Consider the following 18,622-nt stretch of genomic DNA (forward strand, 5'->3'; position numbering starts at 1 on the left):
CAACATTGCCTCTTTCTTTACATCACATCAATCTTTCCACCTTACCTCTTTTATTTCTACATCTCTTCTCTTTCTACTCATTACTCCCCGTTCTATATCTCGTGTCTTATTTGCTCTTTTGCCCACCTTGCCATGCCCTCACATACTTGCCTCCCACCATGCGTCTCCCAGAACTTCACCTGTCTTCCTGATTATCATTAGCCCTCCATACTTCCACTTTTTTCTAACCTATCCCTCCTTTTAAGTTACCTCTGCCTTTACTTCACCACTTTGTGTACTACACCCCTCTCCCTCTCTATACGTGTGATTTCCCTATCATTAGCTATCACTACCTTACTCTAAAGCCTTACCTATCGCTGTATGCCGGTTTCTTTATGTACCTCTTGTCCGTTCTACCTCTCTGTAACTTTCTTAATGCCTACCTCAACTTTCTCTCTTTACCTTGTCTCCTTGCTTCACCTATCTCTGTACCTTATCTCTATCTCTACCACTCTTCTCTCTCTACTTTGTTTACCTCTCTGACTATTCTGTTTTCTGGACATTTCTACCCTTTCCCTGTTTCTGCCCCTTCCCATTACTCTCAGCAGAGCACGAGGTCACTGGATAGCTGTAGAAAGATATTCGCGGAGAGTATTAATAGTCTTCAGGCTTATGGTCTCCTGGGTGGCTCGGTTGCTTAAAGAAACATTTGCTGGCAATTGAGGTAGAACTTTAACAATGCTTATACAAAAAAATAAAATAGAAAAATAAATAAGGGACGCAACCTCCAATACTTAATTCTCTTCAAAGTCGACGACTCCCTTCATGGGGAAAAAAGGGAGAGGGCGGGGGGGGACATTTCTCGATCGGTAATCAGTCTTCTACCAAAATTTGGGTGAGTCCTCATCCTCTGGCTAGCAATATCTCTGGGGCTCTCATGTAATAAAAGATACTCAAAATGAAAGTCATGTTTAGGGGCATTATGGGCTTAACGTCACTGTAGTAAGTCACATACTCTGTAAACGTCAATGACCTACTGGAAAACAACAAGCATTGTCATAGCCAATAGGTCTCGCCTTTGGGACCTTATAAGTGTTTAACCATGCAACAGTTGATGTAGTTGCACCAAGGATATGGTGCTGCATAACTAAATACTTATAAGGTCCCAAAAGCAAGACCTATTGGCTATGCCAATGCTTGTTTAAGAGTGGAGTAACTAATGCTGATTTTCAAAAAGCAGGTACAGCAACCCTCTCTACAGAGAGGTTACACACAATGATGATCTAAAGGAGAAAAAAAAATATGGAGGCTACCTCTTTATTAATCCTAATCGGAGAACAGTCGAGAGGAGAGCCTGACTTGATTATAGACATTTTAGATATCTCCTCTTGCTCTGTGATAAGTCTAAAATTAGAAAAGCAATTAAAATGATGAACATCTAGATCTAGAGTGGTGGTTAGATTTGCGCATCAAGCTTGGGATCACATGGGTGGGGGCGGGGGGGGGGGGCACTGCTATGTTTGCTACCTTTACAGTTCTCAAATTTCTTCACAGAGGAAGCATAGGCAGCATTTGGTTTTCTTTACAGGAGTTGGGCCCTCTGAAGAGTTGCCACATAGTGACATCTTCATGGAACGTTGGTGTCTTCAAATCAAATTTCTCGAAGATGCAAACAAGTGCCTGTAATTAGCCATATTATATGAGATTTTCCTAAAACATACAATAATGCAAATTCAAATCATATTTTGATCTGATGAGAGACATATGTAGGACACTAAATATAACGGACACTTTAGGCCCGGATTATTTACAGTATTCCAGCTGGCTACATTCCTACTTACTCTCTCTGCAACCACCACACTGTATCTAAAGAGATGGGTTATAATAATGTTCATTTATTTTGGGAGGGCATATATAATGATACTAGCTACTTGCATGCAGAAGACAGTCTGTTTACCTCTCAGGTTATCTAGCGAGAGGGAAAGAAGAAGGGTATGGGTGGGGGCAGTGGTGTAGAAAAGGAAGATCTTTCCAGCAACTCCAAATTTGCAACCCCGGAGGCTGACTTATACCAGAGAGAAAAATGTACTTAGTTTAATCTATAGTAGTTTAGAAGCTATTCTGTTTTCACACGCTGCTCATTATTTTGCCATCTATTGGTTGGGAACAGAAATTTTCACTATAAATGGCTTTTATGGTCTTATTTACGGACATCCTTTACACAACTTTTTGCGAAAGATCTTTTGTGGACCGTATCAAAAATTTAAAGTGGGCTCTGGAGCCCATCCTTTTCTTAACACTGGTTGACTTTCTTGTCACACATTTGCTTGCTTCTTATTCCATGACTTTCCTTCCTCTTCTTGGGTTTATGCTTTCCCTGTAGCATAGGCTTGTTACGAACCTTTTAATCAGATGAATGGTATCCTTAAACTACTCACATTCAGCTATGTTCTTTTTACCTTTTCTTTCAGCACTCAGTACATGGATTTTCTTGCTCTCTCCTGCGAGTGCAGCTCCTTCTCCAAATACCCGATCCCCACTGTGCTCTGTATTGCTCATTACACCTAGGCAAATTAGTTTTTATTTATTTACCTGCCCACTCCCTGTTGCTTACCCTCACCAGCTACCCACACCTGCTACTCTGTTGCCTCACCCACTCGCTTCTGTTGTTCTCCCACACCTCACGGGCCATAAAAATGAAACATTTTTATGTGTATGTTTTTGGAGGACCTGGCAGCTGCTACATTGGTCTCCTTTCAGAAAAGTGCTTTCATGTACTAATATGTTTTTTATTATTATTATTTATATATCAAAGTGGTATCCGAAATCTTGGATAGATACATTTAAAAATAAAATGAAGAAAATAAATAAAATGGTGCCTGTGTCATTCTATGGGTAAACACATGCTTAGTGATGTGTTCATGTGCCCATGTAATGATGCGGCCGCTGGTAGTGTCATGACATGAATGTGCTCACTCACTTGTCCTCATACCTCTTTTTTAGGTCGAGCCTAGTGCAGCGCGCATGCGCTGCTCTAGGAGAGGGCCTCTTGGAATAACTCCAGACTTTCTGAAAACTCATGCGTGTGGCTTTAGATTTTCCACACATTGTATTGGCCTATGCGTGTGGCTTTCAAAAAGGAAAGCACGCAATTGGCCAAAGGCGGGTGCATGTCCTGCCTCTTCTCTAAAGGTTCCCTCCCACGGCCTTTGGGTCTATGGAGCGAGCAGCGGCGCGCATTGTGCCAGGTGCATTCCTCCTTATCGTGGCTCATGTTACAGCGCGGTCGCTTTCACTTTCGCGGCGGCGCTTGTTGTCTGTGTAGGTGCATGCTGTTCCCTGAAAGGAGTGTTGTCAGCGATTATGTGATGCGCCCTGTAAGCGCTGTCATTCTTGTGTGTGGGCGCTTGCCGTGCTTAATGCATGGGTGCATGCTGTGCCCTGCTCGGGGGTGTCATTGCGGGTGCATTCTGTGCCCTGTCAAGCAGTGTTATTTGAAGTGAGTATATGGGGGGACTGGACGGGGGTTTGTTTTTGTTGCCACCGGCGCACGATGTGCCCCGTTGGGAATGTTACTGTCGGTGAGGGCATGATGTGCCTATGAGACGTTGTTTTCGATGTATAGTATGCCATCGAGGGCGGGGGTTGAGGTCCTCCTCCGGATACAGCCCTGCCTAGGATTGGCTGCTCTCGGGGTCGGAAGTACTTTGTTTTTTATGCTAATGAGGAGTTGGGGCTTGTAGATATTTACTTTCAGGTGGGAGACGCCCTTCATTCACCCACATGGTCACATGAAGGCTACATTGGTGCCACTTTAGCTCCTTTTACTATCAGTTCCTGTTTATTCCCCCCCTTTCTGTGTCTGCCGGACTCTGTAGCCCAGGCTCCGCGCAAGCCCCTCCCCAAGCTTGGCGTCCCGCAGCCACCTCCGCTCGCCCGCTGATAGTCAAGGGGAGGGGGCGCTGGCAGGAAGAAGATGGAGGCTGCTGACTGGTGAGTGTCTGCGCGGCGCATGTTGTTGACATGTGGAGAAGTGTGGCTCAATGATTAGAGCGGCAGACCCTGATGCAGAGGTCTAGCCCGGGACCAGGGTTCAATTCCCCGCCTCGGCGGGTCTTGGGCTCAAAATTCCACGGACCGGATAATTCTCGCCTCGGTGCCTATTCCAATCATGGAGTCCCACTCTGCAACTCTGGGCAATAGCTTGCTTAATCTCCACAACGGCCCCCACAACGCTAAAGGATGCCTGGCCTCCACCTTGGGGGTGCCCAGGAGTGGACGCCTCACAGGGAAAGCCAGGATGGGTTCCACAGCGGTATTCGTACAAGCGCCTTGAGACCCTTGCGGGTGAGTAGTGCGCTATACAAGTATCAATTTACAATTTACATTACATGAGACCTGTTGTGGCCGCATCGCCCGCCGGCCTGGGCGCTGCTCCCTCCCTGGGCTTTCTCACGGGGCAGGGGCTTGTGTTGAGTGCAAAAGTGTGTATGTTTTATGATGCCTCTTTCAGGTGTATTTACACTGTAGTGTGCTTCGCTGTGGCGCACCACGTGTCTATCACTGGAGGGTTTTTTTTGCTGGCGGTGTGAGATTGTGGTGTTTGCTGCTAGTGAGCGGATTGATGGGGAGCCCTATTGCAGGTTGTGCGAGACCGGTTAATGGGTGGTAGCAGAGGCGCGGTGTGTGTAGTCCCGCATGGTGCCTCCTCCTCACCACTGTTGTGGGTGTAAGTGAGGGAGCTTTAAAAAGGCGCTGCACAATGTTGCTGTTCACACGAGGCGGCCATGAGGGCTTTGTGCGGCATGGCTGCCGTGGTGCTTTGCTTACGTTTAGTTTGTGGTGTCTTCTTTACAGCCTCCCATTGTCCGTGGTGGCTTGTTTACCTCGCCCCCCCTCCCCCCCAATAGCTCAAGCAAAACACTTAAAAGGTCCTAAAGGCGAGACCTATTGCTTACTTACTTGCCAGAAGGTAGATGCAGACTGGCCGAAAGATGGCAGACTTTTAGCCATCAATATCCTCACCTACAGATGAGGGTCTTAATGGATAGTGCTATAAAATCTTACCACTACTACCATAATTACAGGAGAAATTGTGTTCGTACTAGTAGCTATTTTCATCCTACTGTATGAATGGATATTTACCAAACGAGCTACAAGTTTGATACTAAAATCTGCAAGAAAGAGTAATTATGAATAAATAAACGTTTATGAAAATAACAGAATTACAAGACCTATTGCTATTTAAACAATTAAGATAACATTTTCTGACACTGCTTGCATGAGTGCTAAAATTGTGTGTGAATGGCTGCTTAAACTTAGTTTGTGAACATCAAAACGTTGCTGTGAAATTTAATTAAAGCATGAAAATATGTATGCCAAAATGGAAATTTTATGGATTAACACAAAGTCCAACTTACTCTCTAGTGTCAGTGTAAACTACAAATTATTCAGGTTCGAACATTTTTCCGGCACTTTTGTGGTTATGCGCTTAGTGTATACTTGGAAACGATAACATTCCAAAATAGCACATATTTTAATGAAATTGAAGCTAAAATATTATGGGTTGTTGACAGCCAACAAAGCACTAAAAAAAACCTTGTTGATTGCCTTTTAACAACTATTTCTATTTCCCAACAACAGAAGTGGTGAGAGCAACAAATAGCCCCATTGCGGTGACAACATTTAATGCGTACAATCCATGCATGAAATTTTGCAACTGACCTTGCCTTCTTGGAAGTTAATGCCTTGTTTTCATTTAATTTTCGGCCTCCGCTTTCTGAAGAAACATTAACAAATTTACTTTTTGTTTCGCATACACAAATAAAGAAACCACGTTTCAAGAAAATGTGGGCATGCTTAAAGTAACTATAAACTGCTAAAATTAGAAGCACGTATAACTATACAGCTCTTCTCGTAGGGCCCTGTCCTGGAAGGAGTCAACAAGACAAACACTATTCATTTAACAACTGTATTACTTTGAAAGCCAGCACTGCTGAGAGAGAGAGTGCACATGCGAGATGTTAAAAAAAAAACTTTGCAACTTACACAAGAAGTTGAATCCTCATTGTAGCGAATAGAAGTAGATTCTTAGGCCGCGCAGATCATCTCAGTACAATTTTTGTAACTACGGAACCCAGGCGGTCACGTTACCCTTCACCACAATAAAGGCTAGGTCACAGTGAACTCAATACGATCCTTCGATTTGGACAAAGGCACGTATCAATGCCAAATGCATGGCGTTTTTGTCAAAATTATTTATTTCCCCTACATGGGCTGAGTGTGTAAAGAAATATGGTTTATAAAGATATATTCACCATATTGTCAAATTACATTTTGTTTGTGACCATTAGAGTTCAAGATAATCGTGCATATTGCAGATTCTATATGTAGCTTCTAAGAATGCCAGGCGTCCTTCAAGTGCTATGAATTATGCGGCCCTAAAAATATTTCTTATCCAGGAGCTGTGAGCAATGATAAAAACTTGAGCCAAACACAGGAATCTATATTGATATTTGACTTTCGCCCAAACGCAATTATAGATGTGCATGTGAAGTGACCAGACATGACTACAAACTCACAAAGGGTTTGATCACAATTTTATAAATACAAATAAGACACAAGCATTAGTGGGGATGAGCTAATTTAGGCTCAACTCCTGTTCCATCACAACTACTGAGATCACAGGAGAAACCTTGAATTTGTAAATCTGGATGAAAATATTATAGACTGACAGCAGAACTCAGAGCTCCCAAAACATCAACAGCAGCATTTTCCAACCATCTACCTTTTAAGCACTAACACTAACCCAATGCATTTGATCTAATGTGTAATGGAAACTATATACCAGCAAAGACTTGACTAGCATACAACGCTACTAGGCAAAGCTAAAAAAAAAAGAATTTATTAAATAAAAAAATAATAATAATAATAAAGGATCTGCCCATCTGTGCAATCAATAATTCAACAGGATTTTCCTGTTGAGTTTCATTGAGGTGCTAAAATTAAACATGTTAACATATGGCACTGCAAAAAATATTGTGGATTATAAAGATCGCATAATATGTACAACACTAACATTGAGAACCCGAAAGAGCAATTAGCATAATTTCTTTTTAATTCCATCTATTCCAGAAAACTCAATTGATAAAACATGTAAAAACAAAAAGTAATTTTATGGTGCTAATTACAGGAATTATTAGCTATCATCCGACCACCCCAAGTGAGTTGTCCTTTAAGGAAATGATTAAGCAGAAGAGTTCCAACTCTGGATTCCATTATGATCATTAGATGAATTCAAAAATTAAGATGAGATTAGGCACATTTTACCAAAACCAATTATTGAGAGACTGTTAAAGGCAAAGCTGCTTGAGCACTTGCGAGGTAAAATGGCAATGTTCAGGTTATGCTGTTCTGTATTTTACAATGGGAAAGATTTAGGGCCTTACTCAGAGTTTGGCAGCAGCTGGGCAGCTGCCAAAAAGCAGTAGGTGTCGCATCTGCCATATTTAGAGTACCATTGACACCAATGCACTCTTCATACCACTTTCAGACAGGTGGCCACATCCACCAAATTCTAATAAAGTCTTTAGTTTGACAAACAGTGAGAGTCACGTTAAAAAAAAAAAAGATTTACATGCTCATACTTATGATAATCCATATATATGTATTGTGTTCTTAATCTGCTCTTTTATGGCCTTGTGCCGAATAAGGATCTGCTTGCTTGCTGGTAATCTTTCTCGAACATAAAAAGAACCATTTAGGAACATACTGCAATAAGTCAACATTAAAATGTGCAACCGATAACTACTAAAATGACATGCAGTTTTATGAAAACATACCTGTGGTGTTTCTTGCACCATCTTTCCAAGTATCAGGAGTAATGACGGTGCCAAGCTTCTTCTCACCTTTATAACATACAAATACATACACAAAGTTATTAGGTTGACAAAAAGTCGTACAAAGAGTTTAGCCAGCTAGGGACATGATCTAGGTGATATTCAACTTTAAAGCCAAACTTTAAGTTACCCTGGTGGCCAGACTAGATCAATGTGGTAATAGAAATGTTTAAAAATGCAAAGCAGCCTCAGTTTGACTTGCTTGGTCTTGTTCCAGGCGCAATCGGTAGACCTCACCTTCCCCAAAGAAACACATCCAGAAAGGAACATAACATGTGAATGACCATGGGGGCATGCCCTGACAGCATGGCCGCCTAACCTTGTTTTAGGTGAGCTCTGTGCGGCGGCCCGATACACTTTACAATCCTGCCTTATCCTGGTCTCCTACTGATCCCAGTTTGTAACCTGAGCTGCAGCGGACCCTGTGCTATGAACATTACGCTGCGGAGGAGAAAAATCAGCTGCAGTGCTCGGAGAAACGGGACTCCCAGACTGCGAGGCGGCGCCATCTTGGTTGGGAGGAGTCTGAGACGCAGGCCTGCAAAGGAGTGCCGAGTGCCTGGCAGCCCTGCCAAGTATCACACATCAGGCGGGACACTAACGCATTTTTGTGCAATGGTCCGCCTCACCGCACAAAAATGCAAAGTCACGCATTTGTAGCTCATTCACGACACCACCATCGGTACAGAGGAAGAGATAAGCGGGACGGAAATCGCCACCCTGGCCAACTCCTAATGAGCTGAGCATGCAGCGTAGACCACATGCTGTTCTGGCAGTGTGTATTGTAAGTTTAAGTGAGAAAAGTCTGTTTGTGAATGGCTCATTGCTGCGCTGCCTGCAGCAATCAATGAGCATTCATTATTAGCACATTTGCTACGGGCAGGAGGGGGGCACGGCATTCACGTGGCCTGGTGAGGTCACGTAATTGCAACAGTGTATCCCTAACTCTCTCTGCGTAGGCAGCAAGGCGAGTGGCAGTTATGCTTTTTTTAGTTTGCCTCCTCGCGCAAACACCGGCTTTCACTGGACGGGCACAGTCATGGCAGAAGCAGGATCTCAGATAATTAAAAGGTCTGGGGTAGCTGAGGCGATGAGCACGCCACAGCCGCTCGCACCACCGCAGGCTTGCCTCGGTCTCTCTGAGGGTCACCCAGCACCACAAGCATTGACGGCTGCTGACTCGCTGTTATGAGCCTGCTGCCGCCATATAGTAGAGATAGATAGCTGCTCGCCACTTTCGGCCCGCTATGTACTCTGTGCAGTGTCTGTGTGCTAAGTGGTATAATCACGATCCCGCACCTAAGGGTCATTACCGCCACTACCGGGCCCCGGCCGGACTGCTGCCTGCAGCTGTGAGAGTGTGTACCGGCCCAGGGGAAAAGTGCCTGTCGCCTCGGCGCCGTCTCCGCTCGTCGCCTGCCCAAAGTAAGTGCAAGATTAATGATCACTTATATCCTCTGAACAAGGAAAACTATTGGTGCTTTTAATACAATGGATGTCCCGGTGCTCATTTGTTTGGCCAGATTTATAGCGGTCGAGCAGTCAGGAAAGTGATTAGGTAAAGCTTTTTATTTTCGTTTTGTCAGAGCAGAAGAAATTAAAGCAGAACTCCTGCTCAAATTTTTGGTAGTGAGGAGTCAGCACCTCGGATACATTCAGTACCCCAAGAAACGATGATGTGCGCTTTCAAGCGAGACACCCAATCTTGAAAACAGTCCTCATCCGCCTCCTTATCTACCCCCGCAACAGTCATTATGTTATTCTCTGTCCAGGTGATCAAGTGGCAGGCACACTGTGACGGTTTTCACAACAGATAATCTGACCCTACTACAATTACTGACTTGCTGAAATTTACAGAAACGTCCTTTTGTTTGTAGTGGCAGGGCGCACAGTGTCAATGAGAGTGGTGCAGATCTGAGTCTCCATTTTGGTTAATAGTACGATCAGCTTAGAAGGGCACCAGATGCTTCCGTTTCTGGTGCTTTCCAGCAGTTTTAACATCTCCCAAGAGTATCTTGTTGCTCAAATGGGTGTAATTGCTGCTATGTATAGGTTTTCCTAGTCATCATTGCTTGCGAAAAAGTGTCACTCATAGTCTTTGAAATGTCACTCATAATTACACTGAAATTATGAAAAGGTCACACTTGGCAATCTCAAACCTTGGCAGCTATGGCCTGGATATCCCTGGGATTCATATTGCGGACCTGCCGCGGTTGTGGCGAGTGGACCTCGGGTTCTGCAGTGAAGGTCCTGATCCCACATCTGCACTAAGACACGTGCTGCGCCATCGGAGGACTGCCAGGGTCCTGAAACAGCCTAACGCCCTGTGGCGGAGGAGCCTCCGGTCTCTGCGCCTGTGTGGAGTTGCTGGAGGAGATATCACCTCCGATGACCGGAGCCTGCTGTGTGGAGATCCGGACTTTATCTGGGCGACGGTGAGGGCCTCTCCAATGCGGGCCGAGTGGTGGGGGGGTCCTCTGCTCGACTCCCCAGATAGGCAGAGGACAATGCCCGGCCCTCGCCTATCATTCTATGGTGACTGGATCCCCTGTTCAGGAACTGAGGTGACGGGGACAGTCGCCTAGTTCTAATCGGCTCCCGGACAGTACCAGGCCAACGTGGCACGGATTACTATTGCATGCTGATTGAGCTCCCCCGGCATTAACTTACGGCAGATGTGACCCGGCTGGTTTGGGGCGGTGTTTACTGTTTCTTATGCGGATCATTTATTGCGCATGTGAATCTTTACTACTGCCCGGGGGTGAGGAAAGGGATCCCACGGTTTGATTTTTGGATGTAGGTTTGTTTGGTGTGGTATCGGTCCTTTGCCTTAACCCGGGGAAATCCAAGCTATGGGAAACCTGAGGGACAAAGAATAAGATGAATTGCTCATTGTGGGGATAAGCTGGGTCACTGAATCCGTGCGATACCTGGGGGTCCGGTTGATACACACACAGGAGGCTTATTTGGAGCATAATATGGGACGATGTGTAGAGGGTATCCGCAAATCAGTGGAGTTCTGGCATACTTTACCATTATCACTGATGGGATGTGTTGCTCTGATAAAAATGGTGGTCCTCCCAAGGTGCTTATACGTAGTGCAGAACTCGCTCTATCGGGTATCGCGAGAGTACTTACTCCAATTGGACCGTCTGTTGATTGACCTATTATGGGGAAGCAAACGGAAAAGAGTGGGGTTGCGGGCATTACACAGAACTTGGGAAAAAGGAGGACTAGAGGTTCCAAAACTAGATTTCTATTATATGGCAGCGCAGCTCCAACATGCCGTACATTGGCTTGATGAGAATGATAATTGGGAAAAACAGTTACTGAGGGGTACTCCCCAGGATATTCTTCTCCCGGACCTCCTAATGTCGGGCTCATGGGTGCCCGGACAACTCTCATATACTGTGAGACGTGGCCTCCACCTGGGAATCTGCAGTTAAGGTAGCGATACGTAGAGCGCCCTGTGCCCCAGAGGCCCCGCTGTGGGCAGTTGTCCCATTCGGGCAAATTAGCCAAGTTATGTCTGTCTCCAGATGGGTGGAGGGAGGCTGCCGGATAATGGGCAATCTATATTTGAATCAGCAATTCCTAACCAGGGAGGAGGCGGAATCTGCATTTGACCTGGGCAGAGGTCAATACCTTCAGTATGCGAAGATTTCAGCGGTAGCACGGGGATTTGGCCGATGTTTTCAGAGGAACCGCTGATAGCCGCCACCCTTCAGGCCCTAGCGACTCTAGCCGGGGGCCTTAGAATGGTCTCTCATATCTATTGGGCACCGAGGGCAGATCTCACTACAAGCCCGCATCCGATCCAGGCCAGGTGGGATGTAGTATTGGAAGAGGCCCTCACGGATCCCGAATGGAAAAGGGTGCATGATGGAGTTGAACAATTTAGTTCCAATACTACATTTAAACTCATCCAATTTAATGATGTTCATCTAACCTATTTGACCCCACGAGTGCTTCATAAAATATAGCCAGCTCGTTTCTCTTGTTGCCCCTGGTGTGGTTATAATGACGCCCCCTTCTTGCATATGTTATAGGACTGTGCAAGGCTGCAATTTTTTGGGAACTACATACTGGAGCGTTTACGTCAGGTCATGGGATGGACGCTACCCCAGTCCATTAAGGAGCTGCTGTTGGGTCTTCTACCCTGTCCCATGGGGAAAAAGCTTACTCGTAGATTTCTCCAACTGGGGCTAGTGCTAGCCAAGAGGAGGATAGCGATTCATTGGATGAGCTCCCAGTCCCCTAAGGTGGAAACTTGGGCCAAAGATTTAAGGAAATGGGCAACAGCAGTATGAGACCAAATAAAGAGGGTTAGGAGAGATGAAAAGTTGGAAGAAGATGCTAGAGCCTGGTACATCTTGACATCGGAGGTCCCCCTAGAGGAGGCCGCTGAAACGCAGGGGTCGGAGGAAAACACGTAGATCAAGCGGTCGCTGAAATTGTGGTACTGCAATAAGACACTCATGTTGAGCGTAGAGTAATCACCCTGACATTAAGGGTGGTCGGATGAAGTGACATATGGTACAGTCAAAGAATTTCTATGTATGTGACCCGGGAGGGAGGGTTTGTTTATAGTTATGTTATGATTTGTATATTGGGAAATTTCAATCCGCTAAAAGTACTGTAAAGAGCATTGGTGCGGATATCTGCTGTTGGTATACTCTTTCTAGTCCTGGAGGTATTGTTTCCTTCATGAATATTTTTCCACTGCAATCTTTGCTAACTGTAGAAAATGTTGAAACCACATTGTACTGTTACTTTCTAAGATTGTACAGTGCTGGGATTTTGATGTATCTGTACTGATTTTCTGATGCCGGATGGTTTAAACCCTCAATAAATAAAAAAGTTTATTTTTTTTTTAAAACATGCGATTGACCATGGACAGTGTACACATGCTGCAATAACCTGACACCTTGCTTGTGTAAGAAAAAACAAAAATACAAAAGACAACCCACTCAGCAAACTAAAGAAAGATTACACTATCTTTTGTGCATAATTATGCGAAAGTGGGATGAGGATGCATCTACTTTGCGGTTATCCAATTACTTCATATCAACAGTGATGGGCTCTCCTTTTCCAAACCATTTTTCACTGTAACTGAAATCAACCCCTAAAATAAACCCCAGTGTGCATGTGATTCCCAAATGAAAGTCCGGGATAAGAAAGAAGATTTCCCTGGTAGCATGTAGATCTTAGGCAGTCTGCGGGTTCAGCGAGGGGTACAATCCAAACGCAGTCTGCAAAAATAACTACGCAATACATCTTTGCTACCGATGTTTGTGAATGTATAGATGCATTCATGCACTCATTAAAAGCGTGAGAAAATAATGTACGTTACAGTTCATGTTTGAATGTACAGCAATGTAGTAGTTTGAATTGTAGCCACCAGTCAAAATCCATGTCATGGTTCACGAAGGAATGCACTTTAGATTGGTTGCTGTTGATCTCAAATAGTGGTGTGAAAATTTGGAAGAAACCTCTCAGACCAAAGGGACAGGGATTAAACAACTGAACAGAACTTAAGATTCCCCTTGATAGATCAGTTAAAGGTAAATATATATTCACACCACGTCACAACAATCACTAAATTAAAACCACAGGAATTCTGGAAAAACACATAGATCATTCAATTATAGAATGATAAAAAATTAATACGTTAAAAAAATCTCGTTACATAGCACAATCAATGTACAAAAATGGCTCAAACTAAAAAAGGCCAGTCTGCAGACCACATAAGACCTGCCACAGACTTAAACAAAGATATTTGTGGAGTCTCCCCTGCTTGATTCCAAGAAGTCAAGAACCATAGTAGCGGTGTATTACAAAGCATTATTATATACTCACTTACTGCATAAAAATGGCACACAATTATTTCATAATTATTAAAGCATTAGCAAAGGTGGCTGAAACAAAATCGAACAAAAAGAAAATTCCTAACATTATAAAAAAACAACCTCACCAATTCATACAGTATTTTCTTCTGTTCTGAAGAGATGTACTCAATCCTTTCATAGCTTAGCTGTCAGTCCTTGAGTCTAATATGTAAATTATCAGCACTGCAACGAGCTCTCTAGCACACAGCTAAAACACAGCTATACTATTTTGCAATTAGCAATAAATATGTACACAGTCTTTACTTCTGAGATAGCCCGTATTTTCTGCCTTTTCCCACCTATGCTGCCCGCGCGGCCCCTGCCATTTCCTGCTCCCAGCTGCGCTTCCCTCCCCCTTCCCTATTTAATGGCAGCTGCTGTGTGGCTGCACCAATGGCAAGTCTGTCTGCGCATGTCCGCGCCCAACGCTAGGGCCCCTGGATCTCCGGCCACCCACCGCTACGACTCAGCTGCCCTCCTCGCACTCAACCCCAGATGGAACAACAACTGCCAGCTGTCTACGCCGAACACCACCCACAGCCAGTTCTCCTGTCGACACTGCCACAGAACCTTCACCACCCTCGGTACCCCATAGCCGCCTCCCCCGAATCCCTGAGGTGCATCGTCCTCAACGTGCACTTCCTACACAGACATGCTGTAGAGATCTGGGACCTCGTCGACACCCTCTTGCCTGACGTCGTGTTCCTCACGGAAACGAGGACCAACCCCACCTCCGCCCCTGACATCACTACCGCCATCCCCGACGGATACAAGATCCAAAGTAAGGACTGACCCAACCACCCAGAAGGAGGACTCCCCATCGCACACAAGCACTCCCTCCGTCTCACCACCTCCAGCACGAGCGACTCCCCGCCCACCATGGAACACCTCCATTTCCAGATCCAGACCAGCCCCAGAACGACCCTACGTGGCACCCTCACCTACAGACCCCCCCAGACCTAGAACCGCATTCACCACCACCATTGACGACATCATCGCTCCCCACGCCATTGCCTCCACGGATTACATACTCATCGGAGGCCTCAACATCCACCTCGACAAACTCAGCGACCCCAACTCCTCCACCGTCCTGAAAAACCTCGCCAACCTCAGACTGAAACAACTCGTCACTAACCCTACCCACAAGGCAGGACACACCCTCGAACCCATCTTCGCAGGAGGTAACAACATCCACTTCAGTCACACCACGCAACCTCCCTGGAGGGACCACCACTGTGTACACTTCCACGTCGACAAACCCACCACCCCCAAACCTGCCCTCCGCAAAAGAACTGGAGCAAGGTCACCGAGGAGCAGCTTAACTCCACCCTTAATGGCAATGCCCCCTACATCAACCAATGCCAACTCTGCAGCCAAAGAACTTCACAGATGGATCGCCAACTGCGCAGGCCAGCTCGCCCCCCTACGCAACCCCAACAGACAACGCCCCAGGAAGGCCACCTAGTTCACCGCCGACCTCTAAGAATCCAGACGTACCTGCAGACGTCTTGAGAAGAACTGGATAAACAGCAAAACTCCAGAGGATCGCACCATATACAAGAATGCCATGACAGAATACCACCAACTCATCAGATCCACCATAAGGACCTTCATCCGAAACACAATCCATGCCAACGCCAGCAGCTCCAAAGAACTCTTCAGCAGCATCCTGGAATTCACCAAGCCCCCAGCGAAGCTACAGACATCACACCCTCCCAGGACCTCTGCAATAATCTCAGCTCGTACTACCACCAGAAAATAAGATCCCTCTACGACAACTTCAACAAACAGACTCAGGCCACCGGACCAATCCCCCCTCCCCCACCCCCAACCCCCTCCAGCAACGACAGCCAGCCCACCATCTCCTCCTGGACCCCGGTCACCACCGAAGACACTGCATCAACCATGATGGTCATTCACTCAGGAGCCCCCACAGACCCCTGCCCTCCTCACATGTTCCACAGAGCCGCCACTGCCATTGCACACGAGTTACGACAGACCATCAACTCAATCTCCGAAGTTGGCACAATCCCTGACGATTGGAAACGCGCAGAAGTCAAACCCCTCCTCAAGAAGCCCTCAGCAGATCCGACGGACCTCAAGAACTACCGATCCGTCTCTCTCCCCCCTTTCGCAACCAAAGTCACCGAGAAGACTGTCAGCGTTCAACTAACGCAAAGAACTCCATCCTCAAACCCTACCAATCCGGATTCCGCAGCAACCACAGGACCAAGACCGCCCTATTCGCTGCTACAGACGACATCCACACACACTTCTACCAAGGCCACACAGCAGCTCTGATCCTACTCAACCTCTCTGCGGCCTTCGACACTGTCTCCCACCATACTCTCACTGCCAGACTCAATGATGCTGGCATACAGGGAACCGCCCTCGACTGGATCCGCTCCTTCCTCACCGGCAGAACCCAAAGAGTCAGAAATTCCCCCTTCCTCTTCGAACCCACAGAGATCAACTGCGGAGTACCCCAAGGATCGTCACTCTTAAACATCTACTCGTTGCCCCTCCGCGCCATCGTCAGATAGCATGGACTCAGCATAATATCCTACGCAGACGACATCCAGCTCCTCCTCTCACTCACTAAGGACCCCCTCACCACCAGACTCAGCTTCCAGGTAGGAATGAAGGAGGTCGCGTCCTGGTTGAGCAGCAGCTGTCTGAAGTTTAGCTCAGAGAAGACAGAAGTCCTGGTCCTCAGACCCTTCCCCTCTGCATGGGACCACAACTGGTGGCCCACCGCCATCGCCAGCACCCAACCCCCACGGACCACACCCAGAACATCGGCTTCATATTCGACTCGTCCCTCACCATGACTCGACAGATTAATGCAGTCACCTCCACCAGCTTCAACACCCTCTGCATCCTTCGGAAGACCTTCAAATGGATCCCCACCAAATCAAGAAAGACTGTCACCCACGCACTCACAACCAGCAGACTGGACTACGGAAACGCCCTCGACACCGGAATCAACAAATCTCTGCTCCGCAAGCTCCAGACCATGCAGAACACCGCAGCCAGACTTGTCCTGAGCATCACTCGACAAATACACATCGCCCAACACCTGCGAGACCTCCATTGGCTCCCCGTTACGAAGGGAGTAACTTTCAAGATACTCACCCACGCCAACAAATGCCTCCACAACACCGGACCCCAATATCTCAATGAAAGAATCTCCTTCTACGTACCCAAGAGAAACCTCCGATCCACCTACCTCGCTGAACCCCTGAGCATCCGCAGAGCCAGAACTAGTGGAAGAGCCTTCTCCTACATCGCAGCAAAGACCTAGAACGAGCTCCCGATCATCATAAGACGCTCCCCTACTCTGCACATCTTCAGGAGGACCCTTATGACATGGCTCTTTGACTGACCGGAGCTGCCCCCCTAGCACCTGGAGACCCTCACAGGTGAGTAGAGTGCTTCACAATTCCCTGATTGATACCGGAAGACTGGACTCAAACTGCATCTGCCCATAAACTGCCGTCGTCATCATCATAAAGTAGCTTATAAATGCACATACATTTTTGATCTTTCGCGTAAAAGGCAAAATACGTAATTCAGCGGTCCAAGTTTTGCCACTGAAATAATACTGTAAGCTAGGGTGTAGGGAATAATACTAGGGAGCAAGGCGAAGGTTAAGTGCTTTATTAATAGGAGGGAGAGCGCAACACAAGTACATCCCACAGCGGTAGGCGCCAACTGCCACCAACATTCTATACCCACAATGCCCTTCCAACATTCCACAGCTGGGGTCATTGCAATGGCTAGAAGGCGACACCACATAGAGCTTCCTCCAAATGGCATGCTAATCTTACGCATTGAATTCGCTGGGTAAATAGGTTAAAACATTAACAATTTGCATAGAAATACAACCCCAAAAATATTTTTTGTATTTAATGGAGCAAACGAAGCCCAAACCTGCCTGAAGAGTAACCTGAGTTTGACACCAAGGTTGCAGTATGTATTAATGAAGCATATTTGTTAGGAAACAATGCTGAGCGAACACTCGCAGTTTGGATGTGGTTCACTGAGATTTCAAGCATAGGTCCTCAAGAGGCACGAAATCAAGTAGACTAGCAAGTGCGTATAAACTAGCTATGATTGGAGTTCGTTTTACATACACCTGATGATGAAAAAAGGAATTAGCGGGAGTTCGTATCTAGCTTTGGTCGTATTGCTGTATACCAAAATACGGCATAGAAAACATTATTATGTGGGTGCTTTTATCAAACCACACTGTAGGTAATAATATTGCATGGGTGTTTTTTTTCTTCAAACTACACCATAAGAAATTATCATCATGTGGCGACAATCCCAGCTCCGTAACAATACTCCCACCCCCAAAGCTGAAGAAATATCTTCGCCATAGTGTCAATAAGACTTTCGTCCTAACCAGTCCTCACACTCACATTTGTCGCAGACCATGACTGGTGTTTGGAGAAGTACTTCTGCTCCTCAGCCCGATAGATGCCCACAAGGAGCACCAGATCGCAATCTAACGACAGGGACGGGCCAAAACATAAACAGGAAGTGACCACTATCCAACCACGACAACTTCCGCTATCAATTTATTTCACCAACCAACGGCGCCCTAAGAACTTCCGCCAATCACAAGGAATCTCTGCGTGGCTGTCATTTCCCCCATGTTCTGCTTATCGTCACTTCATTGTAGCATTTGAGACAATTATTGCAACACGAAGCGAGCGTTTATTTTGAACTCTTACGATTTATAACCTCCCAAACACGACCGTCTTCTTTTGAAAAATCGTAATCGTGTGTTTGAGAAGGGGCGTACAGGGGTTATATTTTCCAGTCCCCTCTCTATGTTTAGTGGCGCTGCCG

The 18,622-nt window shown here is 46.1% G+C and overlaps 1 protein-coding gene across 1 annotated transcript in view; it reads right to left on the bottom strand.

Annotated features, from left to right (window-relative positions):
* The window catches only part of CRIPT (CXXC repeat containing interactor of PDZ3 domain), an 86,627-nt gene extending 68,292 nt beyond the window's left edge, over positions 1–18,335 (bottom strand). The window contains exons 1-3 of the mRNA XM_085612758.1: positions 18,190–18,335; positions 7,821–7,886; positions 5,704–5,758 (exon numbers count right to left, since the gene is read on the bottom strand). Of these exons, the coding sequence (XP_085468884.1) occupies positions 5,704–5,758; positions 7,821–7,886; positions 18,190–18,205 (137 nt within the window). The 5' untranslated portion in view covers positions 18,206–18,335. The remainder of the gene's footprint in view (positions 1–5,703; positions 5,759–7,820; positions 7,887–18,189) is intronic.
* Between the last annotated feature and the right edge of the window lie 287 nt (positions 18,336–18,622).

This window comes from Triturus cristatus, chromosome 6 (assembly GCF_964204655.1).
Source record: "Triturus cristatus chromosome 6, aTriCri1.1, whole genome shotgun sequence".
Lineage (NCBI taxonomy): Eukaryota > Metazoa > Chordata > Amphibia > Caudata > Salamandridae > Triturus > Triturus cristatus.